The sequence below is a fragment of the Heterostelium album genome (genome assembly GCF_000004825.1).
Source record: "Heterostelium album PN500 unplaced genomic scaffold PPL_scaffold13, whole genome shotgun sequence".
NCBI classification, from domain to species: domain Eukaryota; phylum Evosea; class Eumycetozoa; order Acytosteliales; family Acytosteliaceae; genus Heterostelium; species Heterostelium album.
In genome coordinates, this window is record NW_008805075.1 from 926,000 (window position 1) to 943,762 (window position 17,763).

Genomic DNA, 17,763 nt, shown 5'->3' on the forward strand with positions numbered 1-17,763 from the left:
TTCAAAAAAAGATAAGCTTGCCCCACCTGATCGCCTACTTCGCTCACAATTTTACAACAATGTTAAATTATTGCTTACAAAATTGCAACTCTCGATCAAAAAACATGTCTTTTGATAGATTGTCAGTGGTTCAACAGATATAAAGTGTGGGCAAGTGTGAGTAATGTTCATACAAATCAGGTAAAGATTTGTGGTGGATATCGCAATATTGACCTCTAGGTTTTGTTTTAATCAGTACTTAAATGAAAACTGTTGTTAATTTTCAAAAAAAAACCAAAAGAATTATTAAATTTTTTTTCAAAAGAAAAAAAGCCATCAACCAAATCCATTCTTTGTATCTTTTAAATTCGTGAGAATAACTCATCCATTCAATACCAACCAACAACATTGCAGCCAACAAAAAACAACATCTAATTTTATTTTAAAATAAAATAAATAGTATCCTGATCTGCTTCCCTCCTCGTAGAACGAGCTTTATCTTTCACAAAATTGGTTATTTTATTTTTTCCAAACAATAGATAGATAAATAACAAAACAAATAATAATTGTTATTTGTGGATATATTAGAAATAATCACTTTCTTTTTTTTTAATTTTATCAATTTTATATATTATTTATTTATTTCTGTAAAATTATTTATTTAACCACCTCGAAATTATCAATTCTCTGTAATATAAATATTATAACACATATAAAAGGATCATTTGGTGGTTTATCGAATCCTTTATTAAACATTAAATAAAAAAAAAGCCAAAAAAAATGACAAGTAAAATTTTGGCTATTTTTGCCATATTTTTTTGGATTGTTTGCTTTTTCCACAGGTAAATAAATATAATATTTTTAATTTTAGAATTTATAATTCAGATTACTAAAATAACTCTAAAAAAAAAAAATAATTTTTTTTTAGCATCTCATTTCCGTTATGGTACTGTGAACTATCAAATTTCATCGTCATCTTACAATACAGCTACAATCAAAGTGGAATTAGGTTACAGACTCGATTACTTTACTTATGATTATACCGTCCAAGTTGGAAAGTGTGTCGGTTCAAGTGGATGGTTCGGCTCCTATAATTGCTATTCCGGTAGTGATTTGGGTCAAATTAAATATGGTGATGGATACAGTGATGACAGTCCATATTGTTATGTCAATGCTGTCTTCAGTGGTGACAATTGGTTCACCTGTGTTATGACATTCACTCACACCTACCCAACCGGTTCCAATACCTACACTTTCGATCTTAAGGGTTATGCTCGTTTCCAAGATCTCATCAACAATGCCGGTGAATATTACAGAGTAACTTCAAAGATTGTCATCGATCCAACTCTTAAACAAAATTACCTTTCCCCAGTCGTTGGTTCTTCTCCAATTATTACAATCGTTCTAAACTCTCAAGCACAATTCCAAATTCTTGCTACATCCCCAGTTGGTTTACCAATCAGCTACCAACTTGCAACCCCATCACAAATGGGTGGGGATGACCTTGTCATCCCAACCGGACTGACCGTTTCCTCATCCGGTCTAGTTTCGTTCACCCCAACCCAACTCGGTTACTACACTGCTCAGGTTATCGTTTCCGATGGTAAGAGTTATGTTGCCAATGACTTCATCATCTACGTCGTCAATGCCAATCCATTAGCTCCATACTTTGTATCACCAACCCCAGAGCAAGGTGTGACCGTCAAATGCACAATCAACGTTGATTGTACATGGACATACAAGGCCGACTCAAAGAATACCCAGATTACCGGTATTACTATTGGTAACTCTGGTGGTCCAGCTGGTGGTCTTGTCCAACCAGACATCAACGTTGCCGGTGCCAAGCCAAGAACTGTTGTTACTCATTGGAAACCAACCGTTTCACAAGCAGGTAGTTACATTATCTCCCTTAACGCTTTCGATTCAGCAGGAGTATTCGTCACTGGTGCTCGTTCTTTCATTCTTCTTGCCCGTAAGTTTTATTTTTTAAATTCTATCTTGAAAGTTTAATACAATTAAGTTTACTAATTAATTTTTTAGAATCCAATCAATGTAGTAATGGACATGAATCACCAGCTGGTTGTGAAGTGGGTTCTCCAGGTTGTACATGTGTCTGTGATGGTGGTTGGTCTGGTAACCTCTGTAACCAATGTAACCAAACCACAAACCACGGTCCAGATTGTTTACCAAATCCACCATGTTACAATGGTACCTCGAACGGTGGTCAATCTGGTGACGGTACTTGCAGTTGTTTCCTCGGTTGGACTGGTCCAGCCTGTAATGTTTCTTTGGTCCAGCCTTGCAGTGCTTCCGCTTCCTCTGGTGTCACTGACTACAAGAATACCCCAGGTTACGTTTTCCCAACCTCAATGACTGTCTATATGACTGCTACTCCATTCTCTCTCCCAATCTCCGTTCAAGCCCCAGCAAGTCTTCCAAATGTCGATGCTTTCATTCTCCTCGATGTTGCTGTTACCACCACTATTGCCTCTGACTTTAAGACATACGCTAAATCATTATCCGATGGATTCAAAGTCTACTCTGAAAATGTTAGATTGGGTCTTGGTTATTATTCTGACTTCAAATCCAATACCTTTAACTTCCAAAACAAACTTCTCCTCGGTTCTTTCATTGATTTGAATATTCAACAAGCCCCATTCGTCACTCCAAGTGCTGCCGGTTCCGGAAACTCATTGCTTGCTTTGACTGAAGCTGCTCAATTCCCATCTGGATGGAGCACCAACGGTTACCACACCATTGTTATTTTCGTAGATTCCGATTGTACTGCCCCAACTCCACAACAACAAGCTACTCTCCTCGCTGCTCTTAATGCTAATTACATCTCTCCAGTCATCGTTGGTGTCGGTGGTGTTTCTCTTCCAAACTGGAATGCAGTCATTAACAGCTTCAAATTTGGAACTGTCATTGTCTCCTCCGCTAGCGGTAACGATTGGGCCCTCAAAGCCGTCTCTGGTTTCACATCTGGTACCTCCAAATTCGCACCATCTATTTTGGCTGGAACCAATACCCTCGGATTCGTCACCACCCCACCAACTGCTTTCACCAAACCTTTGGATGGTAATGCAATCAACATTACCAGTGTTAATTTGAACATGCCAAACCCAGTTCCATCTGCTCCATCCGATATAATTGTTGTTACAATCCCAGGTTATGGATACACAACTGCCACCGTCAGATTCAACCATCAACCAGTTGCTTACAGTCTTACCATTGCCGTCAAAGAGGCTGGTCAAGTTAACTTCACCGTTTCTGGTAAAGATGCTGAAAATTCAATTCAATTCAAGATCACTCAATTGCCATCAAGCGGTACACTCTCAACCACCTCCACTGGATCAAACATTGCACTCAATACCCTTTATCCGATGACTCAACTCTTATTCTTCACACCAGCCACCAGTCAAGGTAGCTCTGTCACTTTCCAATATGTCGTCAATGACGGTTGTATTGACTCTGCTCCAGGTACTTATACCATCAATGTTATCCAAGGTGACGGTAAGCCACCAGTAGCTATCTTCACCAATGTTACAACCGATGAGAATGTCTCCAAGCAATTCAGTTTTGGTTTCACCGACCCAGAGAACTTGGCTGTTGATATTATCCTTGGTAGTCTTCCAGTCAATGGTCGTTTCCAATTCACCAATCAAACATTTATTACCACTATTGGTCAACGAATTCCATCTACCATTATCTATGTTCCAAACAAAGATTTCTCCGATGAAAACAATGTCAACGGTTATGGTCCATCCGATGTAGTCCCATTCACTGCCATCAATAGCAAGAATCTCCCATCACAAGTAGCCAACGCCAACTTCTACATCAACCCACGTAATCCACCAAAATTCACAGGTCTCTACGGTTTCACCACCCTTGAGAACACACCATTGACTTTCCCATTGACTGCCACAATCCCAAGCGATGCCTCCTCTGTTTCTCTCTCCATCTCTAAGATTGAAGGTCAAGGAACACTCGCCTGGTGGGCATGTACTGAAATCACCTGTGTCCGTGATGTTTCTTTACCATTCTCCAACACAGCCAACGGTGGAAGAATGCAATTCACTTACACTCCACCACTTAATACTTACGGTCCATTCTTGATGAAGGTTTATCTCAACTTTGTCTCTTCAAACAATGTCGCATCTGAAGACGTCATGGTATACATCAATGTAACCCACGTCAAGAGACCACCAACCATCGAATTGGTTGATTACCTCAACTTGAAATTGGGTGAAGAGATCCCACGTCCATACCCAGCTCCAATTTTATCTGGTGTTCTCAACAATACACTCGACATTTGGATGAACCACTTTGTTGTTCTCAGATGGAGAGCCTATTCAAATGATGCACCAAACAATACTATCACTTCAACATTGGATTTCAAATCTTCCCCAGCTGGTGTAGTTGGAGAATACAATGAGACCTTCTCCACTTCACTTGGTCGACTACTAGGAGTAGGTAGTTTAATTGGTTTGCCAGATTCAGATGGATTCTTTAAGATGATTTATATGCCACCCAACAACAGTTCAGGTCTTAGTATGATGAGACTTACTTTCCATGCCACTGATGAGAATGGTTTATACTCCCCAGGTGAGAATTTGGTAATCAATGTTAAGAGAAATTACATTCCACCAGTTATCCACGTTCAAAAGTACAACTGGACTTCGATCACTAAACAAAATCTCGTTATTACCAATGTTTCAGTCGAAAGTGTTGAGGCTGCAGGTACACAATCCAACTACTATGTCGCCAAGAATGTCACTTTGATAGTTTCTGCTTTGGATGCCAATCGTCTCCCATTAAGTACAGCAAACATTTCACTCTTTGGTGACACCGCAGGTTTCTGTCAAAACAACAAGAGTTCAGTCATTATATGTGCTGCACCCACCGATGTTCTCAACAAATTCTTGACACAAATCAATGTTTACCATACCAAGTCTGGTGGATTCCTTCTCAATATTTATGCTGAGAACAGATTCCTCAGGGGTATCAGCTACTTGACTTCAGCCAATATCTCTGCTACCGACGACCTCACCATGGTTGTCCAATCTGCAGGTGGTAACACTGGAAACAACAAGACTGTCCTTTCCGCTGCTATTGCCGCTGCCGTAGTTGCCGCTGCCATTATCGCTCTCGGTGTTTGGAGATTAGTCAAACGTACTGCTCCACCAACCAACGCCTTCTTTGGTGATTCTCCATTCTCTGATGGTGCCATTTCATCTAACCCATTATATCAAGAATCGGCCAACACTGGTGTTAACCCATTATATGAGAACCAGGCTTAAAGAAATAATCATATTTTTTTTATACATTGATATTTATTTATATATTTATATTTTATTATTCAAAATCTTCATCTTACCACAAATCTATTTAACAAACACCCGCAATCAAAAGAATTCTTATGTAACAATTACGAAATTATAAATAATAAAAATTTATTTCATGAGATAATTTTTAATTGCGCCTAGTTCTTACCAAAGTATTATTGTTTCTTCTTTAATTCAAGGTCTCAGTCTTTAAAGAATCAAGATGATGAAATAAACTAACAAAAAGCTATCTATACGAGAATGAAGCATTAAAATCAAACCCAACCCGGTGAGTGTCATACACTAAAGCATATAAGGTAATGATGTGGAATCTTTTTTGTCGATCAATGCACTATTGATCAACAAAGTCATTATTACACCAGTAAAAAAAAGTGTATACAGAACCAACCATATCAATCAAACTTGATTTTATAATAAGAATAATATATATTTCAAAAGTAAACCAGTACATACATACTACAATCATTCTAGCACTGAAGTCTATCACTGAGATAACTATATCGATCCGAAGAGGGAATCCTTTCAAAATAAAGATTCATCTGCTTTCATCTTGAAGACATTTACATCCAATGAAGACCTCAAAGAATATGATGGCTAGTAATTAAATATTTTTTTTTCAAAAGTGTTTTTAAAGTATATTTTTTTTCATAGGTATTTGTTAGGTACCTAAAAAATCAAATCAATCAAAAAATTTTTTTTTTTATTTTTTGGTGGTTCATCCCTTTCCTTTTCCAAACAGTTCACACCCTGTCAAGGCGATTTAAAAAAAATTAATTTCACTTTACATAGTTAAGAGTTAGAAATTTAAACGAAGAGTGAAGAGAAAATGAAGATAATCATTTCGTTGTTGGTTGCTTTGACTGTTTTCATAGTTGCACACGCAGCTACTCAATGCTCATTTAGAAATGGACAAGATAAGTATGATTTTAGTGCATTAGCAAATCCAACAGGATATTCATTAAAATATTTTGTGGGCGTATGTTCTCTATTATTATTTCTTCTGATACTCAATCAATTGATCAATCAAACAATCAATTTATTTATATTGTTTTATTATTATTTTTTAGTATTTTTATTATTGGAATATCTGTGAGACTAGCCCAGGTTGTTTGACCCTTTCCCCAAATGCAGTTAGTTGTGTCACATCGCAAATTTATGGTTACCTCGATAACGTTACAATCACAGCTCTACCCGATCCAAATACACAGGGTGCTGTTATCACCTACCAAGGAGATTTATGTCCGCATGAAATAGTAAGAACAACAAGAATCTTACTCCAATGTTCGGATGGCGACACTCAATTTGTTTCCTTCCATGAGACAACAACCTGTGTCTATGAAATTGTTATGACCTCCAAGTATGCATGTCCAATTAATGGTAATAGTACAAGTACTGACGGAATGTAAAAAAAAAAAAAAAAAAATTGTTTTTTAATTTAAAAACTATCATTAAAACTCTGCACTATAAGTTGGATAGATCCATAAATAAATGCTATTTTTTATTTAACTATTTAAAAGCTTTTAGTTATTCTATTAATTATTTTTATGGTGTTATTCAAAATAAATCAAAATTCTACTGTTACTGTGTTTATATCAAATGAAAATGATGATTGTTTTAATGCAGCTTAATGATTGTTAATTTTAATGGCGCGCCTTTTTTTGAAGTTCAAAAAAATAAAAAATATATTTAATCAATTAAAACAAAACAAAGATTATCAGATTGTTTTTAATATAATTAGATTAGAATAGAAAATTTATAGGACGTATCTATTTGTTACTTTATGAGATAGCTATCTTTATAAATTATAATCAATCAGATAATGTCATCACCTGAGCACTATCAATATCATAGTCAATCACCAACATCATCACCAACACTTTCACCGTTGTCACCCACCAGTTTACATTCGGCGGTCGGTACGACTTCAACTACTTCATCATCATCATCATCATCGAGTACATTGTCAAAGAAACAACAACAATTACAACAACAACAGATCAATGCAATCGATCCAACTACACCCGAGGGTATCAAACAAAAATGTGAATCAAACTTGCAACTACCAGATTCCATCATGTCGATCGATGTCGCACAGACAATGAAAGACTATATTACCAATGGTGGTTCTCCACCTGTAAGTTATAATGAATGATATTTAATATTTAATGTAGTTTTTACTTATATAATAGTATTATTGTTATTATTTATATTTTAGGATGTAATTAGATTATTAAGCGAAAACTATAGAGGATATGCTCAGATGTGTAATCTTTTGTGTGATTGGCTATCAGTGACCGGAATGAGTAAGGACGCAATACAATCTACATTCAAAAGTCATCTAAAAGATATTATCATGGAGAAGTTTGATCCAAAGAAAGCAGATACTATATTTTCATCAGTAAGTTTTAATATCTAATCATTATATATAATTTAATTTACATATGTGTTTATTAATTGTTTTGTTATTTTATAAAACAACAGTCACCTCCACAATGGTTAGATGAAATGATAACAGACCCTGATTGGAGATCATTAATATATCAACTATCGGAAATACACAAGAATTGTTTAATGTTAAACTTTGCAATTCAAGTAAGTAACAAAATCAGATATATAATGATAGAATAGAGTTATTAATCATTATTTAAATATTATATTTTAATAATAGAAAATATCAGATGCAGGATATCAAAATGAAATAGCATCACTTAGTACTGCATCCACCTATTTTAGTGTATTTAATAAGGTTTTACTAGATTCGCTGATACAATTGATTAAGTTAGATGAAATAGAATTACAAGAATCAATATCAGAGTTTAAAGTAACTATCATTAATAGCAATTTAATAATAATTATAGAAATCTAACTTAAAACTCGACTTTAATAATATTTATATAGAAAACATGTTGTAATAGTCAACATACATATTTATATGCACAGGCATTGATACATAATCTATCACAGACCTATCCTAATCTCAAGAGAATCGCTCAAGAGTTGGAATTGGAGGTATTCGACAAGAGCAAAGTAGCAAGAAAGATATCATTAATGATGTCAAACATATCATCCTATCCTGCAATCTATGAGAGTATCAGCTCAATACTATCTAGTAATACTGCATCTACTGGTGATATTATAAAGGTAAATAGATTAGACTATTGCTATAGTAATATTCTAAATAATAACAATATAAATATATATTAACATTCAAACAAACAATCATCTTTTTAAAAGTTATATAATGAGTATAGTAAACCAAATGTACCACCAGTTGAATTCCTTAGAATACCAGCATTGCTAGAGTTACTACTGAATGACTTGTTCAATCCAACCAAGAATCTACAACAGAATAAATCAAAGTGGATCTATATCGTTGCATTCTGTGTGAGTGTACCCAACACGACAACATCACTCGACAGCATCAAAGAGGAACTTAACGAAACGATCAGAGCAATCGATAAAGTACAATCGATTTGTCAATCAAATCCTTTAGGTTCTGAACTTCAAAACGTCGTACCAATATTAAAAGAATATTTAGAGTATGTATAGATTTAGATATCTTCACAACACAATAATGTTAATCAATATTTATAAATTTAGATTACCAATTATATCAATGGGAATACTTCAATGGATACAATCAAATCTTATGAACAAAACAAATATTTCAAGTTACAATACATTATGTACACCTGTTTATTTTGAATTTTTAAGAGAAGTAAGTAAAGTACTCGTCAAAACTATGAATATTTACTAATAAAAATTAAAAAAAAAGATATGTTTAAAACATCCATTACATAGACAGGTAATTCTAAGAATTTTAGTTAACTTTTTCGAATTGGAAACTGATTTGGATGCTTTAGCTGCTGTATGTATTTATTAGCATAAAGAAAAATTGAACCATTCAATATTAATTATTTTTTTTTATTAATAGCTTGAAATGAGAAAAACCATTATAGATAATATTGTATTTATTTTTTGTTGTGGATATGTCATTCCAGTGCTGAATGTAATCAGAGATTGGGCGCCAAAGATCGATCCTTCGCTTGTTCGATATTTTATCAATCAAGTAATCGAAATGATAGAACCGCCCTATTCGAAATCCTTTATCAAGTCAATGACAAACATTATTGAAATTGTTAATCCACATCTATCGGACAACAAAGAAAATGTACAAACATTCTTGGATCAATAGTAAAAATATTCAATCATAAATAAAAAAAATGAAATCAAATCTAAACCAACCTCCTTTAATTGATTAATTATTTATTTGTATATTAATTATAATTTATTACCAAGGAGTCCAATATATATATTTATACTCATCATGAGTGGGTTTGTAATATGAAAACATTTGCTTTTCGTCGACCAAAGGTGCAGGTGTCATTTTCACACTTTCTGATTTTTTGTTCTTTGGTCTTCTCTTGGAAATAGTTTTACTGCTTGGAAACAGTAGTTTACCTATTTTATCTATTTCAATTTCCAATTTTTAAAATTAGAATAATTTTGTTGAACTTTTATTTAAAAATTAAGAGAATACCTACTTAATACCATTTTTTTATTTTAAAAACTGAAAATAAAATAGAGTTATAAAAAATAAATAAAATATAAATAAACTTCTATTACCAATTAATTTGTTCAAATTTCTATTTATTTATTTTTTTGTTATAAAAAGAATTGAATTTAAACTGGATAAATTTAAGATGAAACTTGAGATTCTTTTATAGTATGAGATATCAATTTGCATGTTGAATACATTCAAATCACTTTTACTTCCAATCCATTGTTTATCCTCTTGTCCACCCTAAAATTTTTTATTTACTTTGTAAATTTCTTATCCCACACTGATAATCCACAAAATCAACTGTGTTTAAATTTTAATGATTCGTGTGTTGTATGTCTTGAATTTTTATAAATATTGTTATCTAAATCATAGCAAAATTTAAATATTTTGTGTTTTGAATTGTGTTCGTTCTCAAACACAAACACACACACACAAAACTATCTATTTGATAATAAAACAATAGAAATTAATTTCTCAATACTTATAACCAACCAATCGTTTTTATTTTATTTTTATGTTTGTAACTTTTGTCTTTATATATAAATGGTAATTCCTTGGGAAAACCCATACGCAACACATATATTTGAACTAGTTCACACACACATTGTCACCAGTAACACTTGATCGGCTCATTCAACAAGTTGTTACAATGAATGAATGACTTAACTATAGCTTTCTAATCTAATCTAATCTCTTTTCTTTTTTTTTTTTCAACACACACTCTACAACAATGATATGCTGGAGAACGACACACAACACACAAACAACAAGCACACAAAATACAACTGTGAGAAAATCATTGTTGTTTAAATTCCATTGCTACATACATATAAAGATAATATGTACATATAAATATAAAATGTGTGTATCTTGTTTATTGTGTATATTAACAAAAAAAATAGATTATTTGAGATTTTTGGAGATTGCTTGCTTGCTCTTGTTTGACATATGTCTTTTCCTAATTCGTACATACTTTATATATTTATTACTATTGATTTATCTTAAAAGGAACTATGTAATAGTATGTCGTTTCCAGATTTAAAAGTTGTAGCAGAGCTGATAATAGTTTTCCACGTCTCGTTTGAAACTAGAGCGGATTTCTTTCCAACAATGATAAAATGATTTTTCGCTCTTGTAATGGCTACATTCAATCTCTGGTGATTATCAATGAATCCACCAGCAGAGGTTGTTCTCGAGCAACTTAGAATGATGATATCTCTTTCTGCACCTTGAAAAGCATCGACTGTACTTATCTTGATTTCATCATCTCTCTTTTTACCACCTGTACTATCTTCTTCCTCTGCCTCATCGTCGAGCTCGTTCTCCTCTGACAAGTCAAAGTCATTCTCCTCCAACCTCTCATTATCTCGATCCAGCATATCGAAATCATCAACAATTGGATCATCATTTAATATTGATCTTTGTTTCTGTTGTTGTTGTGCTTTTTGTTGTTGTAACTTTTTCTTTGCCAATTGTTCTTTATATAATACTGTTATCTTTTCAGCTTGTGCTTTATCTATATTAATTGTTAATATATAGGCATTATGAATATACATCTTATAATTACTTACATAAACAAATAACACCTATTTGTCTCTCTTGTATACCTTCATTCCTAAGTATATCAATTATACGCATAACAATACTGATCTCCTTATCATTGTAATAACTACCAAAATTATTCAAAGCTTCTACACTTCCGTCGGATTCAATAAATACAATCGGTTTCAAACTTTTAACTAATGGTGGTCTGTGTTCTGCCAAAATACCATCTTGTAAATACCCTTTATAAAACAAATTGTTTGAAAGTTTACTTATATCTGGATGACACTATAGTTATATATTATAAACATAATATTGATAATCAATAATAGCTATTAAAATTATAGTTAAGTTTTTACTTACTCTATATTGTATGCTTAATATAGTTGGTTTGACATAAGCAGATAATCTTACAAAGAGTGTTTTCTCAAGTCCACCACCTTCATCTACAAGTTTTCTTGACGCTTTCGCCTGAATGGTCGGTTCAAGTTGCATTGGATCACCGACAGCCAACAGTTTATGACATTTACTTCTGAAAATTGGTAATAGACTGAGTGGTTCTTGCATCTGACTACACTCATCAAGGAATAGAATTGGAAATTCACAATCATTTAAACTTGAAAATAATGATGAATTACATGTTACACCTATATAATAATAATTAAGAGTAACAAATATTTGTTAATAAATATGAATTTAAAACAACAAAAAGAAATAAACAAAAGTTAAAGTTATATACTTACCAACAACTCTTGCTTTCTTTATATCTTCTTTCTTTGATGAACTACTATATGTACCGTTATCCATTTGCTTGATTGTGTCGTCGATGATGTCTCTTTCCTCTTTGGAGAGATTGGAAGTCTTTAGAAATGATTTCAAATCTTTGATTGCCTCTTCGTCGAGATCGATGGAACCACCAGGACCTCCACCACCACCACCGTTCGATCCAACCTTTCTATTCTTCAATAGATAGAGTAGAATTGGTTTGGCAATCTTCTTGATACTACCGATTCGATTGAAGTTGTTATAACCGTATTGTATCAAACCCAGTAGTACACGGTCAACTGCTACGTTGGTAAGCGAAGAAACCATGATACGAATGAGATCATTCTCACCGAGCTCACAGAGATGATCTATGAACAGGATGATCACCACCAACAACGTTGATTTACCAGAGCCGAATATACCATGAACCAACAACACTGGTAGAGTAAAATTCTCCATCTCGGAATCTACAAAGTTAAACCACGCCAGACAGTCTAATAAGACACGCGACTGATGTTCATTCAACTGGTACTTGTCGATATACTCATTGGCAAGATCGGTTCCTTCTTTCATTGTCATATTAATAAAGAACTTGTCATAGGTATCTTGATTCGATGTCAACTCTAATTTCGGATCCATTAAATAACTACCAATTGGTAATGTATCGATTGGTGTTGATTTTATATTATCTTTTTTTATATAATAATAATAATAAACATATAAAGATATTATATATTATTAGTAGTCTTATCATTGATTCATACAATTATAATAATAAACATACCTATCATTGATAATTCAGTTGATGCATTGATTGCACGTATTGCTATTACTTTCTTACTGGTCAGTGACATGTTGGATACATCGCTAATCGGTTTCAATTCGATCATTCCACTTTGAGAAGGTCCATGTGATACACTTCTCATTAGAATAGCACTACTTGTAAAGTTATTTGTTGTACTAAGAATCCAAATATCATCTTTTGCATAATCTTCTTTTCTCTTTATAAACTTTAATAAATAAATCAACTTTGGTTCTCCTTGTTGTGTTTTTTGTTGACTATTATATTGACTATTGTTATTACTATGATATTGACTATTATTGTTATTATTATTATTATTATATTGACTACTATTATTATTATTATTATTATTGTTATTATTATTATTATTATTTATATCTCTTTCTTCTTTTATATATAAATTAGCTTCAGTATATAATGATATTCCTCTATATTGAAACATTTGTTCGGTTTCATACGTTAATTTATCAGATGGTATTGATACAGATCTATTATCACTATAAACAACAATGATATGTTAATACAGATACTTTTTAATGAGTCTTTAAACATACATAATTGGTTGATTCTTTGTTTCAGCATCCTCAAGGAACCTAAAGAATTTACAGTTGTCTCTCTTGGCAGCACACTTAAAGTATTCTTTTCCTTTGTTTGGTCCTTTCTTTGTAATCAATCTCACTGTTGGTCCATGTTTACATTTCGGATTACCTAATTATTGTAAACAATAATATTAGTTATTATAGATTGTTATCTTTTTAAATACGAGTGATAGTTTATGATAATTACTTGATGAATCATTTAAATTAATACAAGATTGATATAGATTATTTGCAAGTTCCATTAGCTTGATGTTCAGATCCTCTTGAATTGCCTCGCAGAATATCAGTTGGTAGGACTCTGTTGTTTCGAATCGATAAGGTATCGATGTGAATCGCTCCATGATGTTGCTGTAGATAATCTCTGAGGTCTTTGCATCTGGAAATACAATATCGTTGTGTCTCCAACTGATTGATTTCTGTTGAGTAACACCACTACCAGGTGATGAGAATCTATTGTTCTTCAATGATTTACTTTTACTATCTACAGACATACTATTATTATTATTATTGTTGTTGTTATTCAAATCTGGTTTATGTAGTGAATTCCATTTCTTTCTCTTTTCACTTAGTTTGTTTGTTTTTGTTGATATTGCTGCTGTTGTATTATTAACTATTGCTGTAGATTCTATATTGGTTGGTGATTGAAATGAAGTTGTTTTACTTATTGGTTTTAATTTATTGGTCTTATTTATGCTATTATTAATGTTAGGAGTGTCGGTAATTTCAAATGAATCATTAGATTCATTATGTGATAAATGCTGTTCTATTTCTAATGCTGTGTTGTTTGTATTATTATGATTATCATTAAAATCGAATTCAAAGTTATCATCTTGTATATCATTATTTACATTGTTGTTGTTGTTGTTGTTGTTTATATCTTCGCTAAAACTATCTACATGGTTGTTGCTATTGTTGTTGTTATCTATTAAATACAAATCATCACTACTATTATTATCATTATTTACATTTTCATTTAACATACTAAGATCTTCATCGTCATCAAATAGATAAGCATCATCGTCATCTCTAGACACTGAAGCAAGTATATTAAAAAAACTCTTCTTTTCTTGTTGTTTGATATTATTATTATTATTATTATTAGTTTGTATTGATTTATTTGGTTGTTGTATTTGTTGTTTTACTTGTGATGACTGTGTCGGTGTTGGTTGTATTGGTTGTATTGGTCGTATTGTAGGTTTTATATGTTGTACTGGTGGTACTTGATGAATAATTGTCAGTTTTGGTTGTACTGACTGTTGTCTAGGTAATAATAGTGGTCGCGTGATTTCTGTTGTTTTTGTTTTTGTTGTTGCTGTTGCTGTTGCTGTTGCTGTTGTTGATTTTTTATTGGCTGTATTAAAGCCATTTTTGCCTGGGGTTGTTGATATGTAAATACTTCTATAGCTTCATTCGAAGATGTGTCTGGTTCCTGATCATTGTTGTAATCACTATTGGCTGCTATAACTTCTTGAGTTGACTGAAGTTCTTGTGTTGGTGGTGCCTTTACTGGAACACTAAAAGATTTCTTCTTTACAATTGATGTTTTCTTATTTGTTATCTTATTATTACTTTTATTATTAATAATATTATTATTATTATTACTATTAGTAGTAGTAGTGGTAGCACTATTATTAACGATCTCTGTTATTCTTATTAGAAAACCATCGGTTTCAAACTCTGCATCCTCTTCAAAGATCATTGAAGCCGATATAAACTTTGAATCTATATTCTTGTTGGTGTCCAACTCGCAGAGAATCACTTTTCTGCCATTGACTTTGATGTAACCATCACTCCATAGTTTCGCTTTCTTTTGTTTTTGATGTGTATACTGTACATTATATCTCTTTATCTCTTCCATCTATAATAATATACAAAAATAATAAATAATTCAAATTCAATTTCATCTTATGGAACACAACTGAAAAATAATTTAAAAAACTATCTAAATTCTGTTTTCTTAGAATTTGTTCACATATATTTTTATTTTATTTTATTATTGAACTGAACAAATTAATGTTACAGTGGACAAGCTAATTTTCTAACGCAATTTTTTATTTATTTATTTGATTGAATTAAATCATTCACAACCTATTTTTTGAAAAGGCATAAAAGATGAGATAATACTTGCTCTGAATGTTGGATCACTACCAAAAACCAAAAAAGATGTTTCCGATATTCTTCTCAGTCTATATTGAGATCTATCGATTGTTATCGAATTGATTGACTTTGGTAAAGATTTCAAAGTGTTGGAAGTAAAGAATGACGATGAAACGATAATAGACGTAACATTTGCTGGCCAGAGGTTATCCATTGCAGAGGAATAGGATCGAAAATCGATAGTTTCCACAGAATTGGGAATAGAGTCTTTTGTTAAATATACCCATTCACTGAGAACAATCGACTTGATTGTATCTGGTAGTCCAATAAGAGGTTGACTGAAATTCTCTCCTAACGACAAAAATTGCAAGCTAGCAGGTAGCACCAAGTTATCTCTGATAGATCGATTGAAATATCTTGGTAGATAAAGATTGATTAGACTCGATGGAAGTTCTCCAATTTCAAAATTGTCATAATCTTTGTCGTCATCATCGGCGGAATCATCATCACTGCTATCAGCTGTGAAGTAGCTGTTGGGTTGATAGTCGTCGTCGTCACTACTATCAATGTCATCCTCATCATCATTTAGCATCGATAGATCCAATGTTTTCAATTGTTCAAATGCGGAGAAATTCATGTTTTTCAAACGATGTCGATGTTCTAGTTTAAGGTATTTGATACTCTTTGGAAGGTGGTCGGAAGAAATCGTTAGAGCTTCATCATATTCATTTCTGTGAAGAGTAAGGTGAGTGACACTCGCTGGGATATCGCCGGATTTCAATTTGAAGCCATCATAGGTAATCAATTTCAGTGACTCTAACGATGCCAGATGTTTAATGTTCTGCAGCCAACTGTTTGAAATCGCAACGTCTCTCAATGTCGATGGTAGCTGTGTTTGATCCGATTGTACTTTATCGTTATAGATCACCAATTCCTCTAGATTAGGCGGGAAAGACGACATGTCGACGGAATCACCAACAAAGTAACAGTTGAGATTAAGCGATATGAGAGTTCGCGGTAGTTTCGAAACATCGAGTGATATCGCGTATGTCTGCCAAAAGGGATCAAAAATGCCATCACTTGATCCGGTAAACTCTAGCCGCTCAAGTTCCAACGGTAACAGCGAATCTGCAACAGCCATGACACCAAATTTCTCCACAGCCAATCTGATTTCTTTAATAGTCGTCGGCAATCTTGAGTTGTTTGTAGTCAGCTTCTTGAATTCGATTGTATCGACATTCAGCTCGATAAGTTTATCATTGATTTGCTCATCAATTTCAAACGATCCATCAAACAAAACTTTTTTAATCGACTTATCATATGTTTGATTGATAAAATGATCTTTTATTGATTATTTTAGAAAAATAGTTAGTTAATTTTAAATAAATAGTATTAATTAACTTTATTTTAATAAATATCTATTATATTTACCTTTACTTGTGAAATCATCAAAGTAATAATTTTTGGAAGAAACATTCAAACTATCAACGAATCTTTGACTACAAACCAATAAACTGAAATCTTGTTTAGCATTTAATGATGTTAAAAATTGTTCGACGTATGACTTCAATGTAAATAGTTTATTCTTTTGATTGTCTAGTTGATCTTTATTAATATATAATAAAGTTTTGCAATTGAATGATAAGTAATTATCTCTTTGATAAAACAAACGTTTGCAAACCAAACTGAGACACAATCTATCCAAGTCATCTTCCAACTCTCTAACTATCTTTTTTAATAATAAATTTGATAGTTCTAAAATCATTATTATAATAATGTTTCTGTGACCATTTTTAGGTTGTAAAAATTTTTCGCTTGAAAAACAAATAAAAACTTTCCATTAAATATCTAAATAATTTATTAATAATAAATATTTGAAATCGACATTTAATAAAACAAAGATTTAATGATATCAGATTTATCAAATAATAATAATTTCTATTTTAATCTATTTAATTATTTAACCTATTTATAATTAACGTGAAGAATTAAGAATTTAATCTAACATCGAATCTATTTGTATTCTTAACATGTTTTTATTATTTTGAAATAAAAGAATTCTTTGTTCGA

General features: G+C 32.4%; 3 protein-coding genes across 3 annotated transcripts; 2 read left to right on the forward strand and 1 right to left on the reverse strand.

Moving 5' to 3' along the window:
• Window positions 1-759: 759 nt before the first annotated feature.
• On the forward strand, window positions 760-5,279 carry PPL_11490 (type A von Willebrand factor domain-containing protein; the record flags this gene model as incomplete). The annotated part of the gene is made up of 3 exons (XM_020582242.1): window positions 760-766; window positions 908-1,951; window positions 2,020-5,279. The coding sequence occupies 3 exons, from the start codon at window positions 760-762 to the stop codon at window positions 5,277-5,279; spliced, it is 4,311 nt and encodes a 1,436-aa protein (XP_020427545.1).
• A 635-nt stretch (window positions 5,280-5,914) lies between these two features.
• On the forward strand, window positions 5,915-9,519 carry PPL_11491 (TH1 family protein; the record flags this gene model as incomplete). The annotated part of the gene is made up of 12 exons (XM_020582243.1): window positions 5,915-5,921; window positions 6,197-6,300; window positions 6,392-6,726; window positions 7,176-7,458; window positions 7,540-7,722; window positions 7,806-7,916; window positions 7,993-8,145; window positions 8,223-8,465; window positions 8,559-8,863; window positions 8,925-9,042; window positions 9,100-9,192; window positions 9,259-9,519. The coding sequence occupies 12 exons, from the start codon at window positions 5,915-5,917 to the stop codon at window positions 9,517-9,519; spliced, it is 2,196 nt and encodes a 731-aa protein (XP_020427546.1).
• A 1,370-nt stretch (window positions 9,520-10,889) lies between these two features.
• On the reverse strand, window positions 10,890-17,458 carry PPL_11492 (prematurely terminated mRNA decay factor-like; the record flags this gene model as incomplete). Its single annotated transcript, XM_020582244.1, has 11 exons — window positions 10,890-11,404; window positions 11,460-11,718; window positions 11,794-12,077; window positions 12,174-12,563; window positions 12,618-12,884; window positions 12,980-13,494; window positions 13,552-13,705; window positions 13,784-14,815; window positions 14,851-15,454; window positions 15,725-17,034; window positions 17,125-17,458. 11 exons carry the CDS (start codon window positions 17,456-17,458, stop codon window positions 10,890-10,892), a joined length of 5,664 nt encoding a protein of 1,887 aa, XP_020427547.1.
• Window positions 17,459-17,763: the final 305 nt, after the last annotated feature.